The sequence below is a fragment of the Pithys albifrons genome, chromosome 1 (genome assembly GCF_047495875.1).
Source record: "Pithys albifrons albifrons isolate INPA30051 chromosome 1, PitAlb_v1, whole genome shotgun sequence".
NCBI lineage: Eukaryota > Metazoa > Chordata > Aves > Passeriformes > Thamnophilidae > Pithys > Pithys albifrons.
Genome location: NC_092458.1, coordinates 56,774,697 through 56,795,913, shown reverse-complemented (window position 1 = coordinate 56,795,913; position 21,217 = coordinate 56,774,697). Strand labels below are relative to the sequence as shown.

General features: G+C 39.5%; 1 protein-coding gene across 9 annotated transcripts in view; it reads left to right on the top strand.

The window, feature by feature from the left end:
* Window positions 1–20,950, top strand: part of ENOX1 (ecto-NOX disulfide-thiol exchanger 1) — a 362,626-nt gene extending 341,676 nt beyond the window's left edge. For all 9 annotated transcript variants that reach the window (XM_071550707.1, XM_071550726.1, XM_071550658.1 and 6 more), the window contains 3 exons: window positions 13,763–13,865; window positions 16,837–16,922; window positions 19,996–20,950. In XM_071550707.1, the coding sequence (XP_071406808.1) occupies window positions 13,763–13,865; window positions 16,837–16,922; window positions 19,996–20,127 (321 nt within the window). In that variant the 3' untranslated portion in view covers window positions 20,128–20,950. The remainder of the gene's footprint in view (window positions 1–13,762; window positions 13,866–16,836; window positions 16,923–19,995) is intronic.
* Window positions 20,951–21,217: the final 267 nt, after the last annotated feature.

Here is a 21,217-nt window from a genome sequence, read left to right as displayed (position 1 = left end):
TAGCAATATATGACTCTTAAGAAAACAAGTCAATACCTAAATTAATGGCAAAGAAGGAGACCAATTAGTTTCAATTACTGAGTCACAGTCGCAGCCCTGTATTCAACAATAATGCCACCATGAAATCAGAGAAAGCATAGCAGTAAAAATGGAAATAGAGAAATAGAGGGAAAGAACTAATGTTAAAGCATTTGCTACAATAATGAACTTTGTAAAATGGAAGCTGAGATACCTTTTAAACAATTGTCATTTATATCAAACATGTAGCACTTAGGTGTTGTGCCTTGCAGGTTGTCTCTCCACCTACATTCTCAACAGACTCCATGGTTCTTGCCCCTGGCCACAGTGCAAATCAGGGATGATCAAAGAGAAGAAGGCTTGGTGGCTCCTACGTGGCTGTTAGTGAACTGTGATGCATATAATGGGATTAGGACATATTTGTTACAGTTGACGGGTTGAATTCAGCAAATTAAATACCTCTACATGCCTAGCAATAGTGGGAGGTGTTGGTAAGGAAAAATGGCAACTTATGTCTGTATACTGAACACACAATCTAATCTTTACAGTATGGCATATTTAGATTACTTTGCAGAAAATCAGGCTCCTAGAAAGGACAGGAGACACTTTAGGCACACTGCATACATATCAAGAAAGCCCATGTTGTAATCTTAAGAAGATTACTTTCTGCAGTCTTCAGGATTTCTCCTGATGGTACTAGCCTGCATCATATTTCACATTAGAAAATGTTGTTACTTAAAACATGGAAATATTTTCTTAGCAAAAGCAGATATGGATGAAAGTACATATTCAAACCTATCGTGTTGTGTCTTTTATATATCCATTATGTGAGACCATCCTGAAAGGGAAACAAGGATCTGTACAACTTTGCAAAAAGAAAAACATCCCTCCTGAAGTAATTTATAGGTTTACAACCTATAAATTGACCTACATTTTTTTCTCTTGTTTTTTTTCAGAAGAATTAACTAGGTTTACTGAGAGGGTGGAGCAATTGCAATGTCACATTCCTTGTGTGGGAGTTCACACACAAATCTACAGGGGCAGGAGACACCCAAATTTCAGTGTATTGCCAGTACATCTGTTACTTCCAGAAAGCAAAACCAAACCATCTTACAAGACTTTGTACAGAGTCATAAGTGTGTTTCATGAGTGACTTGCCAGGTACATGCAGTAATATTTGTTATGGCTGTTGACATTTCCCAGCTATCCTCTGTGTCAGGAAAGGCCAAATGTTGGGCTCAAGCAGTACACAGAGCCTGAGATATGGGCCTGGTGTTAACCGCAACTTCAACACTCAGGACTGCCAGAGGTGCTGTCACTGAGTGCTTGTTTCCTTCAGCCCTGTGGTCAGGAAGAGATTACTTCTTGCTTTTAATCTGCCACCCTTTTAATTTCATCTTCATTGCTGTATATAAGGGTATTTCATTTAGATCTCTGTCTTAACTGAAGAGAAAACAATGACTGATGGACAATCTTAATTTCAGATATAATCCTCTTCTAGAATGCTCCCAGGTTCTTGGCACCTGGATAGTCCCAAGATGAAAAAATAATCTAGTTTGGGATGTGTGGTCCAATAGAGACCATTTTGCAAACTGAAAATGCTAATCCCATGTTTTGTGACTAACTCTACGAAGATAATTTATTTTTCCACTCTTTCTGCAAGCTCAGTGACTTTCTGTGGAGCCTCCAGTACGCAGGTTAATTCTTTGTTTTGATGGAACATCTCCTATTGCTCACTGCTGAGGTCAGTATAGATAGGGCACTGCATGCAAATGCAGGTATATAGCCTCAGTGAATATATCCCTGTTTGGGGAGTGGGAAGGTTAACATCCATGGTATGGCTATACTGTTAATGGAGAAAGGGAGATTTTTTTTTTCACAAGTCTCCTTTTAGAACTACTCAGTGATCTAGAAGTTTATTGCTCTCCCTTGACAGCTATCTGCCTTTCTTAGATAGCTGCTGTGAATAACTCCCACCCTTTGCAAAAGTGCTGTAAAATGGTGATCAGGAGTATCAGTCCTCCAAGTTCAGACCAAAGCAAGAGATGGGTCATGGTCACAGAAGCATTTTGAATGCCTGGATTGCGACTGAATGGTGAAGTCCTGATGCTGTTGTAAGGCAATAATGAAATTCCCATCTGGTTAAAAAGCCAGGATTTTGCCAAAAGACTTTCAGGGTTACCTCATTATCACAAATACATAATAAAGGTAATATATTTCAGAGTGAAACTGATTTTTTTCCCCAGCTTTTTGTTCTGTTTGAGTTTCATTGTTTGAACAGAGCGCTGACTTTGACCTCATTTGTCTGCCTACCTTCAATTAGCATTTTCTGCAGCTTGGACACAATACTCTGTGGGTTTTTCTCCAGATATGAAATCAATAACATTAAGTACAGATGCATTTTTCCATGTGAATGCTTGAATCTGTTATCAGGGCATTTCTTGGGTTCAACCAAGCATCTTACAATTAATGTTGATCCTTCCTTTAATTTTTCTCTTCTGTATCTGCTTTTGAAGCAGTTACCAGATGATCCCTGACTGAGGAGGGGTTGAAATCCGAGCATTTAAAGTATTTCACTGAATTGCTGACTTTATATTACACTAAAAGTGATGTTATTTCTAACTACACCCTAGTCTTCTCTTTTTACAGAGTATGGTTAATCACCAATAGTCTTCATAAGAGATGAGACAGTTCTTAAGAGAGGCTCATTTTTGCAACAAGCCAGGCAAATATTTAAAAGCCTAACCCCCTTCAATTTTTTGAAAAGTCTGTAATTCCGTCAAACTCATCAAAGTTCAGTTCTTGTACTTCAGTATGCAAAACTTTAATGGAAGCACCCAAGGGTGCCTGTTGTCAGTGTATGTGTTATACACACCTCTCATTGAATGGGGCACCTCTGTACAGTGTGGCAGTGTGGATGAGTGAGATGGAAAGGGGCCTCAACACAGGGAGAGGAGTGGAAGCTAGAATAGGGCAAAATCATCCCAGTGGTTCAGGACTACACAACAAAAGTTGGTCACCTTTACTGATGAAGATTCCAACTGATTGCTGATTCTTTTGCTTCACTTTTTTTGTGTATGCAACAGCCATTACCTGGCTATCCCAGTCTTCAAAAGGCTTGCTCTTCCCAGAGCTGAATAGGCTTGCAAAAAAAATGTGCTCAACATGACTAATGTAAGAGCTACTTGGGTGTAAAGTTACAGGCCAGAAAGCCCCAGTGCAGGCCTTGCACATGTCAGGAATTGTATGTTTCTTCCCTGTCTGTGCTTCCCAGGTTTTCAGCTGTGGACCTTTGCCTCAGCAAGCTGACTTTAAGTCACTGGCAACCTTCCTTGGCTCCCCCCACCGGAGTCCTCTGGCCTTGCAGAAGACATTTGTGGAGCACATGGGAGGAGGTGGGCACGGCAGGAAATGAGGTGATGGCACCTGGGTGCATTAGAGAGTAGGGGGAAGGTGCTGGCAGCCTTTCTGTACCCATGATTTCAGGAGTGACATCCCCTGGGGATGCTGGGAGTTGAGGTTTGTTTCTCTACCCTGAGAAGGTTCAAAACTGCATTTCTAGAGAAGAGCATGGTCTGTGTGCACCCTCCAGCCCCTTTTTTTGATAACTGCTCCTCTTTGCAAGTGGGCTGTCCAAAGAGAACAAGCAGGAATAACAGTGCAGTGCAGGGATGAGGATAGCTCCTTGAGGAGAGAGAGATGTGGGGTTTGGTTTCTCATCATGAGTGTTTTATGTCATTAAAAGAAGGTGCAAGGACCATGTACCCTGACTGGACTCAGGGACTAGAGACCCATTTGCTGTCTATATCCACATTCTTCTGTCTTGGTGGGGGTCAGGACCAGAGGCTGAGGAATGGCTGTGCCTCTTTCTACTCCCAGCCTTTTACATTTCAGGCATTTATTTGTATCCCTTCCATCACTCATTTATTCTCATTTACTTCAATTTAAAGCACATGAAGGATGATAGATTCAAGCAGCTATGACCATTCATAGATCAGCTGGTTTCCTATTTACTGCTGCAGGCATGAGGAATGACCACCTCCTCAATTCAATACCACAAAGCCTGAAAAGTAGCAGAGGTTAACAAGCTGTTTAGGATGTTATCAAAAAGCCTGTTCAGCCTTCAAAAGTTCTTACACACTGGTAGATAAAGTCTCCTTGAGTTCCCCACCTTGCCACACCAGTCCTGGTATGGTATGTTAGAAGGAGTTTCATTAGCATGGTGGATATGTCTCTGCTGGTTAAATCACAGTCTCTGAGGTTTCAGCCATGAAAGAACCGAACAGGGAGCAAAGGTGGAGCAGATCCATGTATGTTCTGACACAGAATATGCTACCTGAAGTGGATCTGGGCAGTAGCAATAACCCCTTTGTTAATGGGCAGCAAGAAATCACACCACTTCCCTTGTCCCTAATTAAGAGTGTTAGAGTAACTTGGCTTTTGATTGCAGTGAATTCTTGTCATCTGAGGTAGGACAAAGAGAACTCTGAGACAAAATGATAAAATCCATTCAGCCACCCACTCATCAAATCACAGAAGTTTTTTTGACTTTAAATTTCTTATGAGCTCCACAGGGAGACAGCTCTTCAGTGCCCAGAGCTACCTGACATTTTAATAATATCTGATCATTATGTGCAGCCTTTCATCCCAAAGCATTTTCCCCAAGTATTTATACTGCACACGTATACAGGAGTCATCCTGTCATTTCTGGTGAGGAATAAGATTCAGCCTTATACATATGCAGCTGTGTGCTTAACCCACACAGTGTACAAGGCAGATTGGCTTGTCAGAGCACTCAGGCTCCCCCGCAACCACCTGAAGGATGATGGGCCATCTCTGATTCAGCCACAAGCCTGCTTCTGCAGTCCTGGGGGTTGTACACCACATTCACGTTCCTTCCAACCTGCTTTCACAGAAAAAAGTGCCTGAAGTAAGTAAGGAACTTCAGTATCCCCAGGAGCCACTCTTCATAGAATCATAGAATGATTTGCATTGGAACGGGCCTTAAAGATCATCGAGTTCCAATTTCCTGCCACAGGCAGGGACACCTTTCACTAGACCACATTGCTCAAAGCCCCATCCAGCCTGCACTTAAACACTTCCAGGTATGGGGCATCCGCAGCTTCTCTAGACATCAAGACAATATGTGCCGTGTCTCACCACCCTCACAGTAAATAATTTCTTCTTGCAACTGATCTAAACAGTCCTCCAACATCAAACTCCAACATGCCCATATAAAAAGTCTCTCTGTAGCTCTCTTGTAGCCCCCTGTAGATACGTGAAGATGCTCTAAGATCTTCCCCAGAGTCTTATCTTCTCCAGGCTGAGCAACCTCAACTGTCTTGGCCAGTCTTTACAGGAGAGGTGCTCAGCCCTCTGATCATCTTCATGGCTCTCCTCCGACCTTGCTCCAGTAGGTCCTGTTTTGGGGACCCCAGAGCAGGGCACAGCACTCCCTCCCTCACCCTGCTGACCACACTGCTTTTGATGCAGCCCAGGGTACATTTGGCTTTCTGGGCTGCAAGCACACATTGCTGGGTCATGGTGAGCTTCTTATCAAACAAGACCCCCAAGTCACACTCGGGAACACCCCTCAGAAAGAGTTTGTCATCCTGTTCAAGATCCACTCCAAAGGAGTGAGAGATGCAGTGTTTAAGTACTTTTTGCGAATTCAGATGTGGAGACTGCTGTGAATATAAGAGTTGCTAGGGGTTTCCAGACACCTGAAGTTAGTATCTTTCAAATACAAATCCATGATGAAAAACATTAGCTCTCATAAAACATAAAAGGTTGGTTTCCCCTGCCTGTTACTTTTTTTTTTCAACAAAGACATTTTCAAAACTTCTAGAGACCCAGAAGAGAAACAAACTGCCTGCTTTTTTTCTCTCTTTAACTTTTCTTTCAGAACTGCATCATTCCAGAAGAGATTGCTAGAGCAATATTTGTGCTAAAGACCTTTTGAAAGGGTTTTCACAAATTCTCAGTCTCAAGTAAGCATGAAATATCCCGTCCTACAATGACTTCAGCAGAGCTGGTGAGCAGGCAATGCTTTCATTCAGCCAGCCATTGGTTTGCTGCAATTCACTAACACAAAGTGTACAAAATTACAATTACCTCTTCCCTTGCAAAGCAACCACCTTCACATCTCATAAAACATCTGTGTTAAGTCATCAGGAACCTACACATAAATCCAGGTTTCAAAAATGAAGCAACCTGATCATACTTTTGAAAATAAGGATGAAGTAACTTTCAGATTAGTCATCTGTATTTTGCATATGTACATTACCATAAAATAAATGGGCTCAAATACAATGAGAAAAATATAAAGAGATAGTTTTAATGAGAAAAGCATTTTCAGATTATTGCTAGTTTCCTAAACTCAGCAGGTGATAGTTATAATAGTAAAAGCTTTGTAATGAAAAAGTTAAAAGCATCTCTCTGCAAATGGATCAGAAAAATAGGATGTCAAGAGCAACATAATACAATTAATCTTCACTCCTGAAAATGCTTCTATTATGTAGAATAAATCAGACAAACAAATCTTAGATCCATCCATTTGAAGTTTTTCATTCGCAAGGCCTTAATGTTCACTGTTCTAATTTTTCTACATCATTGTTCCTATAATTTTAATGCCAGATAATTTTTCAACTTGTCAACTGTTTTTTTGTTAATAGCAGCACACTCTTAAGATAACAATAATGGTAAATTTTAGATTAGTGTATTTTAAAAGTAAATTTCTATATGAGTGTACTTTAAAAGTAATTACAATGTGCTATTGCTGACAAAACCAGCGCTGCATTCTTGCACAGTACAAAATAAGTTACCAAGTTTAGGCTTGATCTGAATAAAAAGATGACACCTGGTGTCTATCATTTCTAATGATAGACCAGTCATATTCACCAACAGTGCAGCATATGGTAGATACGTCCTTCTGTGTCACTAGACAGATAGTAGAAGGAGAAGGATCCTGTGAGACCCTGGAAAAGGGCACCAAAAAGCAAGGGGGTTTTTTTGCTGAATTGTTGGCAATAGCACTAGCTGCTTGTGAGATCCCTGGCTTTGGGCACGTGGTTGGATGCCTCATTCCTTGTCTTATTCTTTTCATATGTGATGCAATACTGTAATTTGTTTTGTAAACTGAGTTAACCCAGTACAAATGGAAAAGGCCAAGGAACCTCTCTGCATATAGACAGTATGTCACAAGGCCACCTAACTTAATGCTACCCACTTTACTAAAATTAATTGTGAGACTGTGGGGAGCCAGGACCATGTAAAATATAATCTTTCTAGGAAGTAGTTAATTCACTAGCAGAAGATGATTAATTTGCAGTTACAAAAGAATTATATTACTCAAAGATTATGAGTAATTTCTAGTTATTGGAGTATTTTTGGAGGAGTAGTCAGCAGATTCAGAAACAGTCACTGTAAGAGGGCATATGGGAATAAGGGCTGTGTAACACATGGCCAGACAAGTATACTGACTAGCAACTGGTCTGTATGCAACGAGTCCTTTTTATCCCCTCCCAAACCACCATGATCCTTCCCTTTTCCTGCCTTTTCTTTCCCTGCTAAGGATGCTCAATTTTGTACAACCCCACGATGCTCTTCTACATGGCCTGGAAAGTCCCATATTCCTACAGGCAGTGTTCCCCTCAGTCTGTAAAATATTTTGGATAGGTGGACTGCTGTTGATAGGTGTCACGTTCGACCCCCAGGGCTTATGCTTTCCTGTGACAGCCCTGGGAGAAGCTGGGTCAGGGGACTTTGCTTTCTCTGATGAGGTTATCAGACTTCCCCCATCTGTAGTGGTGCCTCTGTCCTTTATGCTTGTGAAGGTAAAACTTTAATCATAACTATCACAAGGATGGAGCAAGTGATGTTGGTTGGAAAGTTCCTTCTGTAGGAAATGGAGGCACCCATAGGGTGAAGGACTGGGATGTTGCAGAGAAACTGCTGAGGCTTATCCAGCCACTGAACTATTACCCTTTTTTTTGCACATCCATGTGCTCTCACACTTCAGCTGATCCTGCTTTGAGGAGGAGGTTAGACTAGAGACCTTCCAAGGTCATCTGCATGATTTTGTGGTTCTGTGATCATCCAAGTCACAATCACTGTCTGTGAGTGCGCTTATACATTGCTACATTTGCAAGGAAATTTTATTTAGGTTAAATTTAAATAAGCTCTTCTGCTATAGTATGGTTCAACTTAGAGTGAATAATTTTGAATTCACCGTGGACAAGAACATAGACAAGGACAGTAGCCCATTCTCAACTGACAACCATGTTAAGAAGTTGTCCTATATCTCAACCTTGCATGTCCACATAATTTTAAGATGCCTGATTTGATGTGTATTGAAACTATTGCAAGACCTCCATTCACTTGATTGGGAATTGAATTAGGTTCCATTTAGGTTAAAACAGCAAGATTAAATTTTCAGATATAGGTCTTCAGTATATTTACAGAAAGACCGGCAAAACAAACCCAACTATGCCACACTTTTAAGAGATTCACAGAGAAATTAAAATAAATGAAATAAATACAGTCTTCATGTCACAGGCCAGTTTCTACCCAAGTTCACAGTCAATCAATAAGCAGTTTGGGCAAATGCACCTGAAGTATGCCTTTCAGTGTGCATGGCTCTTTCTTCTATGAAAATCATAAAATTACCTTTTTTTTTCAAGCTTACAGCATCTCTGTGGCCTGCTGTTTTTTGCTTATGTTTCAGATGTGTAGTTTTTTCTCCTCCCACTCATTTTCTCTCATAAATTCCCTGGCTGATGAGAAAGCGTGGTATATCCCTTACATCTAACAACATTCAGCAGTGGCTCTGTCATATGCCTGCTGTGACAAACCTCTTATTCTGCTGCTGTTTTAATGCCTCAGACAATTGGCTTTGTACGTTTAGCAAAAATGCCAATATATCCTGTGAACTCTTTCAGAAGCTTATGCATTTTTTTTACTGGGTCTTTCAAAAGACACAATATTATTTTTACACTCTCATCCTCTGCGGAATGCCAAATACTACAACAAAGAGAATGAGGTTTTTGAAGACAGTACACAAGCAGTCACCATTCCCCCTTGATTTAAAGGTGATTATCAAATATTTGGCTTGCCCCAAGAGTGAAGGGACTATTTCATCTCTTTGGATATTTGTCATTGCATCTTGGTCTTCAATGTCACATGCATTAAATCCCATATTCTGCATTTCAAGCAGAGTCGTGAACAATGGGTGATATGGGACTGTACTCTGGCAGGAGGAGTTTCCAGGTAGGGCAGCTACTGTGCAAGCCCTGTTTGGCTCTCACTCAGTGTTCATGGGGAACAGGAAGTCCTCACTCCTCCCATTTTTAAGTGTGCTGGATAGCATATATTTTCAGGATCACAGAACATTTTAGGCTAAAGAGAAACTTTTCTGCTAAAGAGAAAAACTCCTGGCAAGGGCAAATATTTTATATTCTGTCTGCCTTTTTTGCATTGGTGCAAGACTGACCTGAAGAGGATTAATGACATATAGATTGAGAACTCTTTATTTAATATTCTACTTTCCCATGGAGGGGAAAAAAGAAACCAATAAAGGAGTAAAAAACCCAAGTCATCCATCCTAAATATCTGGGCATTTCTAATCTGCTAGAGCCCTGAAATGCAGAGCTAGGCTTTTGTTCTTACAGGATCTGTGACTGTCCCCTGTAGGAAGTCATCACATCTCTTCTACTCTTCAAGGCTTCTGTGTCTCTCTCTGGAGAGTGCATTTCTCTCAGAAGTCACTCTCTTACTTGCTGTTTCTCTGGTGTGGAACCCAACTGCGCTGTTGTGGGCCATGCTGGGCAGTGAGACCAGGTACCTTTTGGAGCAATCCACTTGCCCATGCCTCTGTATTTCCTTCCAAAACAAAACAGGATACATGAATGAATAATGCAAAGCAAACCTTTCTCCCACCTCATGGCCAGGCATTGTATATCCATGTGCAAAACTGCCATGTATGACTCCACAGCTATCAGCTCCATATCAAGGGTAGTGTCAGAGATCTGCTCATAGAAATGAATAGTCCACGTGATAAAATTGTTATTTGCTGTCCTCTGTTTTACCCAGCAAGTTCTCCTGAAAGTTTTCCATAAAGGCACTCTGTCTCTCCCTCCCTGTTTCAAAAGCAGGGAGCCCTGAATCAAAGTGCTTCTCCCAAGGGATATTTGCAGAATCAGAATTTGTTAATCCCATTAAGGAAATTCATGTCTTTTCATCATCTTCTGATGGATGAAAGTGTCATTTACAAGGAAAAGCTCTAAGCTGGCAACTGTAAGAGCATCACACAGAACAGCTGCATTCATACTGAGCATCTCTGGAGCTGTCATCATCAAATTGGTCCATGTTTTCCAATACCTGACAAAATTCATGAACAATAAATAGGGCTAGGTCCCTAATGATTCCAGGTGTGATTTTACCTGGATTAAGTTTTCCACATAAATCTGCTGAGTTCTTGTAAGGTCAGTTTGTTCCTATTAAGTACTGGATTGCTATATTCTTGTCCTTTAATTCAGTAACTGACAGATGGTAGCAAAATATTCCTTTTATAATGAGACCTGCTGAAGGAGACTGCTTAGGGCCTCAGAAAATAAAATTTTCCAAATATAGAATGGAAGGAAGAAAGAAAATACTGTAATGTACTATATATTAAGTAATTTTCCTCAGGCGTCTGGTGATCAGTGGCTTTTTTTCATGTCAGAGAGGTGACCTAACTTTTTTTTCCAATTATGTATTGCCTCATTCACATTTGTGCTCTTAAATGTCTTGTTTCTGTGGGCTGACATAAGTAGTGCCTCCAAAGAAGTGCAAATTAACTTCAGGAAGATTTGTTGTAGAGGCTTCATAGGTACCAGATTGGTATCTGCAGTGTGTAGTGAGATTCTTAAGGCTTTCACTTACACTATAATTAGCCAGTTTCTGGGTGAATTTCACACTTATTTTTTAGACACAACTATGCCATTTCTCTTAAATCACTGTTGATTCCTAGCAGCATTGCTACTGAATCCTTTATGTGACTATGCGCACCCTGGATTTTCTTATGGCCTATGCAAACTTCTTTTGGTAGCTGAATATATAGAGTAGTCTAATTTATCATTTTCTGTGAGGTAGATAGTTTTGGATGGCAGAAAGCTAATCTTTTCAAACTTCCTAGAACCCATGACCTTCTTCTAAAGCCAGTGGTTTGCTGAGTATCTATCTTTGCCACTTATTTCCTCAGGCTCCTCCATAAACAGTTTTTTCCTCTTTTATCCTCTGTACAAACATACAGCTAAGGAAGACTTGATGTGACTTCCTTTAGCATCCATTTGCACTGTCCTATAAATCATACAAAATGTTCTTCACAGACTCAAATTTAGGCATTAAATGAGAATCCATCTGTTCATTGCTCCCAATGGGATTACAGTTTCTTTCTCTGCATCACTGCTTGACAAAATTTCTAATCCCACCTGAAACTACTAGTGTGCTGTGTTTGAGGCCTGTTATATCAAATGCACATCTCTGCTCTCTCCTTTCCCTCTCAGGAATTGTTATTTTTAGACTGCTTTTCTATCTCTGATGGAGTCAAAGTTACATCTTAACCTATACAAGCTCTGGTGGCATATGCTGCTCTGCTCTTCTGCTGCAGTATCATGAAATCTGTCATCCAGCTCTGTTCTGATCTGTAACCCCCTTGTCATTACTGCCCTGTTGGAGAAATTCATGTAAACACTCCTTTTATTTCTATTTCTTGCCTGGGTTTTCTTTCACTGTTTTTGTATGTCATGGCCAGCAGTAGATCAGGATTTGCATTAGCCTTTGGCTCTGCCAGGAGGGAAATCAACAGTACTGAACAACTTAGAACATACTGCTGCTGCTATAATGTGCCCTGTATATTACAACACTACAGGAGTGTTAATGTCAAGGTGATGTAGCTGCCAGGGCACTCAGAAACACCATTATTTTAAGAGGGGATCACTGCCAACTCTTGAACTGCAGACTCCCAAAACTAAAATACACAACCAAAAACTTACTTTATTTCTACTAACCAAAAAGGCAGCAAAGGCTGACTAGCTTACATGTACACAACTACACATAGATGTCTCACAGGAGATGTGCAACAAACCCCAGGTGACTCAAAGGATCTCACTCTTCCTTCACTGTGGGCTAAGGTCTGTCAGAGCCCCTTGTTGCCAGGGACTAAGGATACACATATTCATATATATCACTCATATGTACATAGATTTTCTTAGCTGACACAAGGCAACTTGTTCCTCTTCACAACACAAGCGAGCATTTGAACCTATGATGTATCTGAGCCATGAGGCACTGCTATCTGGCAGCTGTTCCCTGGAGACAGCCTATGAAGAGCACAGACTACATCACTGGGGGCTTTTTGTGTGTGTTGTGTTGTTTTTGGTTTTTGTTCATTTTTCAATTGAGAAGGAAGAAATTCCTGACTCGTTTTACCAATCTCACATTGTGAAGCCTTTAGTCATCTATAACGAGGCACATTTGACATATTTTGGAGTTTTTGCCTTTTTTCAGCATATATTATTCACACTTTCAGAAATGTCTTAGAGCAATCCAAGCCCAATTGCCAAAAATTCATGCCAGGAATTTTGGAGCAAGGCATCAGCCCAAGGGCATGTTCTAAATGGGCCACATTATTGCACAGAATAATACAAATCTGCTTGCATTTAAGACTGCCCAGTCCCATGCAACCTCTCTCAAACAGAACAAGAGCACCATTCCTTCACAGTCCCACCTGATGCCGTCATAAATTCAGCCCCATGCTCTCTACCTGCAAGGTTTTGTGTGGAACTGCTGAGCATTTTGCAGAGCAGATGCAGCAGTGTGAGTCACTGCCTCACCGATGAACAAGTTATTGCATATCAGTTGCTCCGTGGAAACTATCCATGTATGTACTTGAATATTATGCAATACTCTTTGAAGCTGCTTACGTACCTTGGAAATAGAGGTAATTTGTTTCCTTCACATATAACCAATGTAAGAACAGTCTATCACACAACTGCCTGGGTACTTCTGGTGGAGCTTCTGACATGTGATCGCTTGGCTGAGATTTGAATGCTTCAGACCACCTCGTTGTAGAAAAAAGAGCTCAAGAGCAGAGGGCTTGATTTGTTTGCCCTTAAGGTCAGTGTTCTTTCAGTCCTTAAACAAGGTAGCTTTATGCAAACCACCAGTTAGGAATGGTCTTCCTGAAATAATGTTGACCCCCAAAAATGTGCCTGAGAATTATTTGGGATGGGCCAGTGCCATGCCAGACACTGGTCAGAGTGCAACAGCGTAGGTGGTTGTAGTCTAGTAGCTAGAAACATTGCCAGTGACTGCTGAATTTATTCTTATGGCTGTAACTGAATGTTTCCATATATGTTACCTAGAGGCAGTCTTGGTTTACAGCTTTAATAGCTAGAAAATGTTAGTTTTCTGACCCTCCCCACAATTTATGGCACAATCTCTCAAGCTGTTATAATGAAGAAGCACTAGCAACAAAGTTATTACTTACTCCACAAGCAAAATTTCTCTTCTTGGCAGCTTTTGGCATAAAGGTAGTTCAAAATGTATCTTAATATTCTGTAAACAAATCAATTATTTATAATTGTCTTGTCTTTAGATGTGAATTAAAGTAACGATTTTTTATAGAGTTGAAAGGAAGCAGACACGTTTAATTGAAGTAAATGCAATCTACATGACCACCTGTTTGTTTTTTTAAACTTTATAGGAAATCAATGTATTGACAGTAGCATTGGTCAACCAAGACAGAGAAAAAAACTCAGAGAAACGAAGCCCGGGTCTAAAATCAGAGAAAGAGGCACTATTAATAGGTAAGATAACCCCAAAGGAGATTTTTGAGAACAAAATTCCTTTTAACAGGTTTCTGGTTTGCATATGTTTCCCCACAGTTTTGTGCTAATAAAAGTACAAACTTTGAAAAAATAGATTTTTTTTCATCTGTATTCAGAATGGCATTTAGTAAGAGAAATCCTAAAATATAAGTGAACTTTGCCTTTCTGAAAATTCTGCAGAGTTTAATGAAAGGATTTCAGGTATGAAGAAAATTGCAGTGTCTATATTTAGACTTGCAGCATGAATGTATGAAGACTGTATTTTCATCAAGATTTAGCAGCCTAGAATTGTATAGCTTCTTATATTATTATTAGACAAAATAGTGTGGGAGAAGGGGACGGAAATAATATTAGCAAACTACCAAGCAAAAATATGTATACTACATGTATTAAGCAAGCCAGATTTATGCTTTTGACATTAGGTGAGAGACTTAGCAATATGAATATTTATAATGAATACCACAAGGACTGTCATATCCTTTACCTAGAATAAAATCATTAAAATAAACTCTTGAAGAGTGCCTAAAGCTAAAGCTTATAGGCAGTGGGTTAGCTAACTGGTATCAGGCTTTTAGCCACACAAAACTGACTGGACCAATGCTACCCTTGGAGAGAACATGCCCCATTTATACTTGTGCATAGTTTGCGTTTGGTTTCAGTGGGGCAGGTTTTTATTGAGCCTGAAGGTCCAAAACGTGCCCTGTGGCATGGCAACAGAAATGTTGACCTGAAAAAACAGGGTTAATTTCTTTGGTTTGGTCTTTTCACAAATCCAGCACTATTCTGGAAGGTGATAGTTCCAAAACTACCTTAATTTGTTTAAATGTATTTGCATCACCTAAGCACCAGGAAAGTTGTTGGTCTATTACTGATGCACAGATTCAGCAATTCACAGATTCAGTTCAGACCAAAAAGGTCATTTGAAAGTGAAGAATGTATTTAAATGTTTAAAGGACTTAGTACACAAACTCCGTGTGATTGGTGAAATGCAGAACAGTGGGATCTACAGAAATGTATGAATTGATTGAATTTTTGCTTGTTATAATAAAATCTGGAACTTTTGATTGCGGCATTCAAAGGTCGTTCAGTGAGAAGTGCAGCAAAGACGGGATTTTAAGAACAAAATAACAAACTTTTTTTTATGGGTGACTCATTATTTGACTGTAACAAGGGGTGGGAGTGTCCCAAAGTGGTCTCATACATCAGCTGTTCAGTGAGACACTCTGATAAACAGAATGATCTCTGTTCAGATATTACTGCGCATAATACCCCCACAATTGGCTCATTGTTACAGTTCAAAGGCAAAAGATTCCTCAAGATGGCTTTCATGTTATCTGTTCCTCTGAGGCATGTTCAGGTACAGCAAGGGAAAAATCGGCCTTACTTCCATCTGTTCACTAAGTCTGTGTATATTTTTAAAAATACAATATTGTCTTAGAGGAAAAAAGCATAAAAGAAAATAAAAATTACTAGAAAGTTACTGCAGAGTTCCAGTCAATAACTACAAAATATTTACAAATTACTTATTATTTACATTTTATGGAAGACCTGGCTTTGAACATCCTGAATTGAAAAGCCTTGGGAACTACGTAACAAATGCAATGACACTGGTAATATGTGATTTTTCGCACAAACTGGATTTCCAGTCAACCCATCGAAGTGTGATAGTCTTGGCTTTTGCTTTGTAGAGCTCTTCTGTAGTTGCTTATAGTCATCCATAGCACAAAGAAGGTAACTGCTGCTAGGACTTGCCATAGTATAAAATTAAATACACGCCACTCCCTATGTAGGACTAGAAGTCTGTAAACACTGTTTGAAAAACTAGGGAAGTAAAAAAGGTGTTCTTTGCAAAGCCAGTCAAAAATGAGTTAAATATTGCTTATCAGTTTCAACCATGGCCAATACTTGGGGAAAAATGAAATCCAAGATTATCCTAATTCATTCAGCATCAAGAAAGCAGTATGGCCTGCAGTACACAAGATACAGTGACCCATTTTTGTCATTTGTAAGCATTTTTAATCCTGGTGTTTGTGATTTAAGTATAAGAAACTTCCCCTAGGGTGGTTTAGCTAAGAAACCCATCCAAAGAGAGTTGAAAATATTTGTTCTGATTCTTACAGTTCAGCTCTCCCCAAACAGCGAGTAACACACATGCCATTTTCTGTTTTCACTGTTTGTTTAGAAGAGGAGAAACTGGATAGTGCCTTTAATAGCAGTACTGATGCCCCAAATCTTGTTTTCACTGGTCATCACCATTAATGCTGTCACTTGATTTTCACTGCAGAAAAAAATCTCTATATTTAGATCCTGATTCCTCCCAAGCCACTTTTATTCTCATAGGTTTTATAATTATCCTGAAAATAACAATAAAAATAGGCAGAACAGCCTCTCTTTTAAGAGAAAGTAAATAAGCAAATATGTCAGAAAGGATTTGTGTTTTCTTCAGCAGCAGTAAGAGGTAATACGGATTAAACACTTTTCAAAACCAGCATCAGCGTAATTACTAGAAAAATTAGAGGGAGTGAGGTTTCTGACACAATTATATGAAACGTTTTCACAACACAGCATCCAGTGAAGGGGAAAAAAGCAATAATTTTACCATTACAATATCCAGAATTTTATATTGGTAAATCAAGCATAAAATTGGTAGTTGAAATGCTTCCAGAAAGGCTTTGTTTAGAAATGCCTTTATTCATCAGTATATTATCCTGGTCACTTACTTGCTTACTTCTGTCATTCCTGAAGATGAGCTATTGTATTTAGCATGTTACTATGACTATGTTAAAAATGTGCCATTTTGTTATGTTTATTGGGTTGTGTAAGAAAAATAAGAACCATAATTTATACTGAAAAACTACAAGAAAAGACTATTGAGAGTTATTTTGCCTATTTTAATGATACGGTGTCTGAGGTAATTTAAATACTTTGTTTGCATTTGTTTTTAATACAGGAATCATATCCACTTTTCTTCACGTCCACCCTTTTGGAGCCAATATAGAATATCTTTGGTCTTATATGCAGCAGTTGGACTCTAGGGTAAAAAAAATTTAATCAAAATCTGTTTTCTCTATAGAAATATTGTATTATTCTTTACTGCAGGTTAAACTCTTCATGCGTTTCCATTAGAAAGATAATGGGATGTGGGGCTTGGGGGTTTGCAGTCTTTATTCATTTGCAAATTACAGTGCACGTGCTTGTGTTGAGGTCTTTGCCTCACACTGCTTAGCTATTCTTTGTGCAAAGAAGAGCAGAGCTTTAAATGGCAAAGTCTAGCAGCTGATTTTATGACTAATGATTCTGAAATATAGCTGAGGAGAAAGAAAGCAGAACAAAAGGCAGGTGTAGCCCATCAAACTGTGCAGAGCTTTTGGAGATGGCTCCTCATTCTTTGGAAAGGTGTTAGTCATGGGTCACACTGAACTGGAACTTTAATGATTATATGAGTGGACCATGCCCTTTATCTCCACATGGAGGCAGAGAGGACCTCATAAAGAAACTGAGTGACCTTACTGCTAAATTCAGAGAAGCTGTGGCCGAGACAAAAGTGAGGCCAACACACAACAGTGTGCAAAGTGTTTAATGCATCAGTTTGTACAGTCCATAGTTAATACATACCTGTAGGATAAGATTCTTTGACTTACTTTTTAATATCTACTGTTGGATAAGATGAGATCAAACCCCAGAAGGGCCTATTCCTCTGCACTGAATATTAAGCAAATCAAGGGTGAGAAGCCCAGCTGTGAAATAGCCACTTTTGATCAGGTGAATGCTACTGTAAGTGCTAAACAGCAGTTCTGCAGGGTGCTAGGTTTCAAGACACCTAGCGGATTGCAGGGGTCACCCTGCAGTCAGCCGCAGCTCTGACTCACATCTGCCAATACTTGTATGATGGTGCTTTCCCAGATCTTCTTGCAAAACAACTCCTTTGATGCTGGTAATATTTTGTATCTTCAGCCCAAAGCTAAGATCACCTTCTAACTGCTTTGATGGGCTGCTTCATGTTCCTGGAGGATCCTTGATCCTTCCTCTGTTTCTATGAAAAAGTGTAGAGCTAGAAGCAGAGGAGAGCCTGAGCCAAAGCCCACTAGTAATAAGAGAGGTTGCACTGGTGAGTGAGAAAGGATGGTGAAGTTCTTAGGCACAGGCTTCAGGCCTTGAAAACTCAGATTTGCTAGTATTTTACAGTCCACTGCCACCCACAATGAAAAGGGGGATAAGGATGGTAGAAAGAGGTGAGAAACTGGTGAATTTCACTTCTTTTTTAAATGTCTGTTTTACATAGACCTGATGCATCCAGAGCGTCATGCCTACAGCCATTCATGTTCTGCTTCTCTGTTTCCTGCCTCTCCCACATCCACACTTGCCTTCATCTTGCCCCCAGTTCCTGCAGCACGCAGTCTCCCTTATCTGTCAGTTATCTTTCAAGTCGTTCCTTAGCACCGTGTTTGGCTAAGTTTGAACTGCTTTTCCCCCTGGATGACCCCTCCAGCTCTGTATCTCTTGCATGGTAAAAGCAATCATCTAAAATATGGACTCCTTGGGCTCCAGCCCTGATGCTCATTGCTTATGCCCACTGAGCTCTTCAACTTTCGCCCCTTGCACTACTGCAGTCCTTTCTTGTGCAAGACTGTAGGCTCTGTCCTTGAATTTCTACTCATGTGAGTAACATGTTGGCTTCTATGAGGCTGCCACGAGCAAACCCTTAACTTGCAAACAGAACCTTCATGGAAGGAGTGTTTTCTCCATCTCTGCAGCTACCTATGGACCTCTCTGCTGCATAATAAACAACATCTGCAAAATTTGACATTGGTGGTTTATTTTGGAAGTAACTGCTTGTAGAAAAAAATTACTTCCTAATAGTGCAATCCAGAGATGCAATCTCAGAGATGAGTTTCAGTTACTTTCCATGGTTAGCCTGTCATTCTTCACCTGAATAGGAATGATGAGGTCAGCGTACCCGTGCAGGCTAAGGGCTCAGTATAGAGCTCATATATATTACCCAAAAGTAAGCAGATATCCATTACTGCCGTGTAAGTACTTAAAAGATGGATCTGATCATTCTGAGGCTTTAGACAACCTCCAACACTGACTTTTGGTGCCACCTTTAACAACTCATTTAATCTTTCTGCTGCACTAACCTCTACAAGGAAATAAGAGGCAATATGTATTTTCTAACCTTCCTTGAGTGTACTCAGGTATAATTAGCACATTTTATGTTTATATACTGTTTTAAAAAGTTTTCACCATGGAATGTTCCTACTAATATGAGTAAGCAGAAATATCATTATTGCCAGAGAAGTCTATCAAACCATGGAGATTCCTGTGGATATTAGGCAACATAGATTTGCTTGCCATTCCTTTCATGACCACCATTGTAGAAGCAGTAGCAGTAGGATAAAATGGTTCACTTTCTATGACCCTTCATTTCTTGACTTGCCTACTGACTGACTATACCAGAAAGTTTGCATTTGTAGAAGTGTTTTCTGTCATGACAGCATCTTTCCCATTAGGAAGGTCACCCGTCCTTAAGGTTTCAAAATGATAAAAACATCCTGACCAATGCAGAATTGGGAACTTTACTGCTCATTTACCTGGGGCTGCTGAACTGGGTCAGACTGAGAAAAGATGGCTCCATGGATAGTCAGCCCTAAGCAACAAGAGGGAACTGATTAATGCTTTTTTGAAAGAGAAAAACTGATAGAGCTGGGAGAAGAATTCAAGAGCTTACAGGCTGAGAAGGAAGAAGAAGGTCCCATCTGCTTCCTCCTCCTCACAGGCATCCATGACTGTAGTTCTTAGATGGACTTCATACCTCACTGTGTAAGCACAGCCCCAACACAGCAGTTGACATTGTTTTACGGTGCAATGCCACTTACAAGAGCAGAATTATTCCTACAAGGAATTTGCACTTGCTTTGGAGCCTGGAAATTCATGTCAGGCTAAAGTTAAAAAAAGTAATTATAGTTGGCTTTTTTCATCTGGCCTGGATTCCTCCTTGCTCCTCCTGGCCTCCCCCAGCCCCACCTCTCATTTCTGTTCTTAGTGTTTCCTCTTCCCATTCTACAGAGCAGCTTTCTCACTTTATTTTACCTTTTTTTTTCTTTTTCAGATCTCTGCGAATGAGATAGAAATGCTTTTGATGAGACTGCCACATATGTTTAAACAAGAATTCACTGGTGTAGGAGCAACACTGGAAAAGAGGTGGAAGTTTTGTGCCTTTGAAGGAATTAAAACTGTCTGACTGTGACTAGTAATGAAGCTATGCAGAAGAATTCCTAGAGCATGGCAGGGTTATAAAGTATTAAAGTAAGAGATTTGGGGTTGGGCACATAGTAGTATGTTTTCAAAGTTATCCAAGCCTAATTTTAGTTACATTTGTGACGTTCTCTTGTGAGTGGAAATGTAGTTGTGCACCAGTTCCTAAAATAAAATCAAATTTAAAAAAAAAAAGTTTCAAAATGTGACAGATTGTTTCCTATGAAAACTAGAGAAAGATACCACAGTCATAATGATTTCAAAATACTACATGTCCTACATCTAAGAAAAGCTCATTGAGCCAACAGTTAAGGAGAAAGATTGCCCGGTTATGGTCGCTAAGCTACAGCGATGTATGTATAATATGTAGTAGAACTCATTAAGTTTTGGTATAGAACGTTCTTTCTGTTTAGTAAAAAAATTGAGTAATTTTACAGTGAGGAAAAGCATACCAAAAGAAAACTTGAAGATGTGTCTGAAGTTACTGTATTTTGTAAATTAAGTTATATGCTGTACCAGGGATTTTTGCCTTATTGAAAGAGGCCTGAAAATGTGATTGGAGTCCTCAAGAATGCTTTATCAAGAATATTATTTTTCTAATGTAACTATTCTCCATTACAAGTTCTTTTAACATGGATTGCATATCAATTTTCATAAACATGTAAATAAGGAGGAAACCAGTGTTACTGTATTGTATTTGGTATGTAACATTCAGGTTTATTCATCAAAATGAATATTCAGTTGCATTACTGTTACAAATTTTATAGCAGATATATTAATTTTTATCAATAAATATGACTTCTACCATATTGTTTGTATAAGTTTTTCTTCTCATGCTTTTGAATTGTAATCAATCCTGCAAGAGTTTCCTGGAATTTATCTTTCTCCTACCTGAATTACTAATTTCTGATAACTTGGTAAACTAATTACAAATCAAAAAAGATCTTGCAATATTAGGTAAGATTAAAATACTCAAAATATTGGTAGAGGAAGTATCAGCATGAACATTTGTTTAGCTGAACAAATTTAATTTGATCTTTTTCAACAAGCAGAAAACTAAAAAGTGAACACCTTCA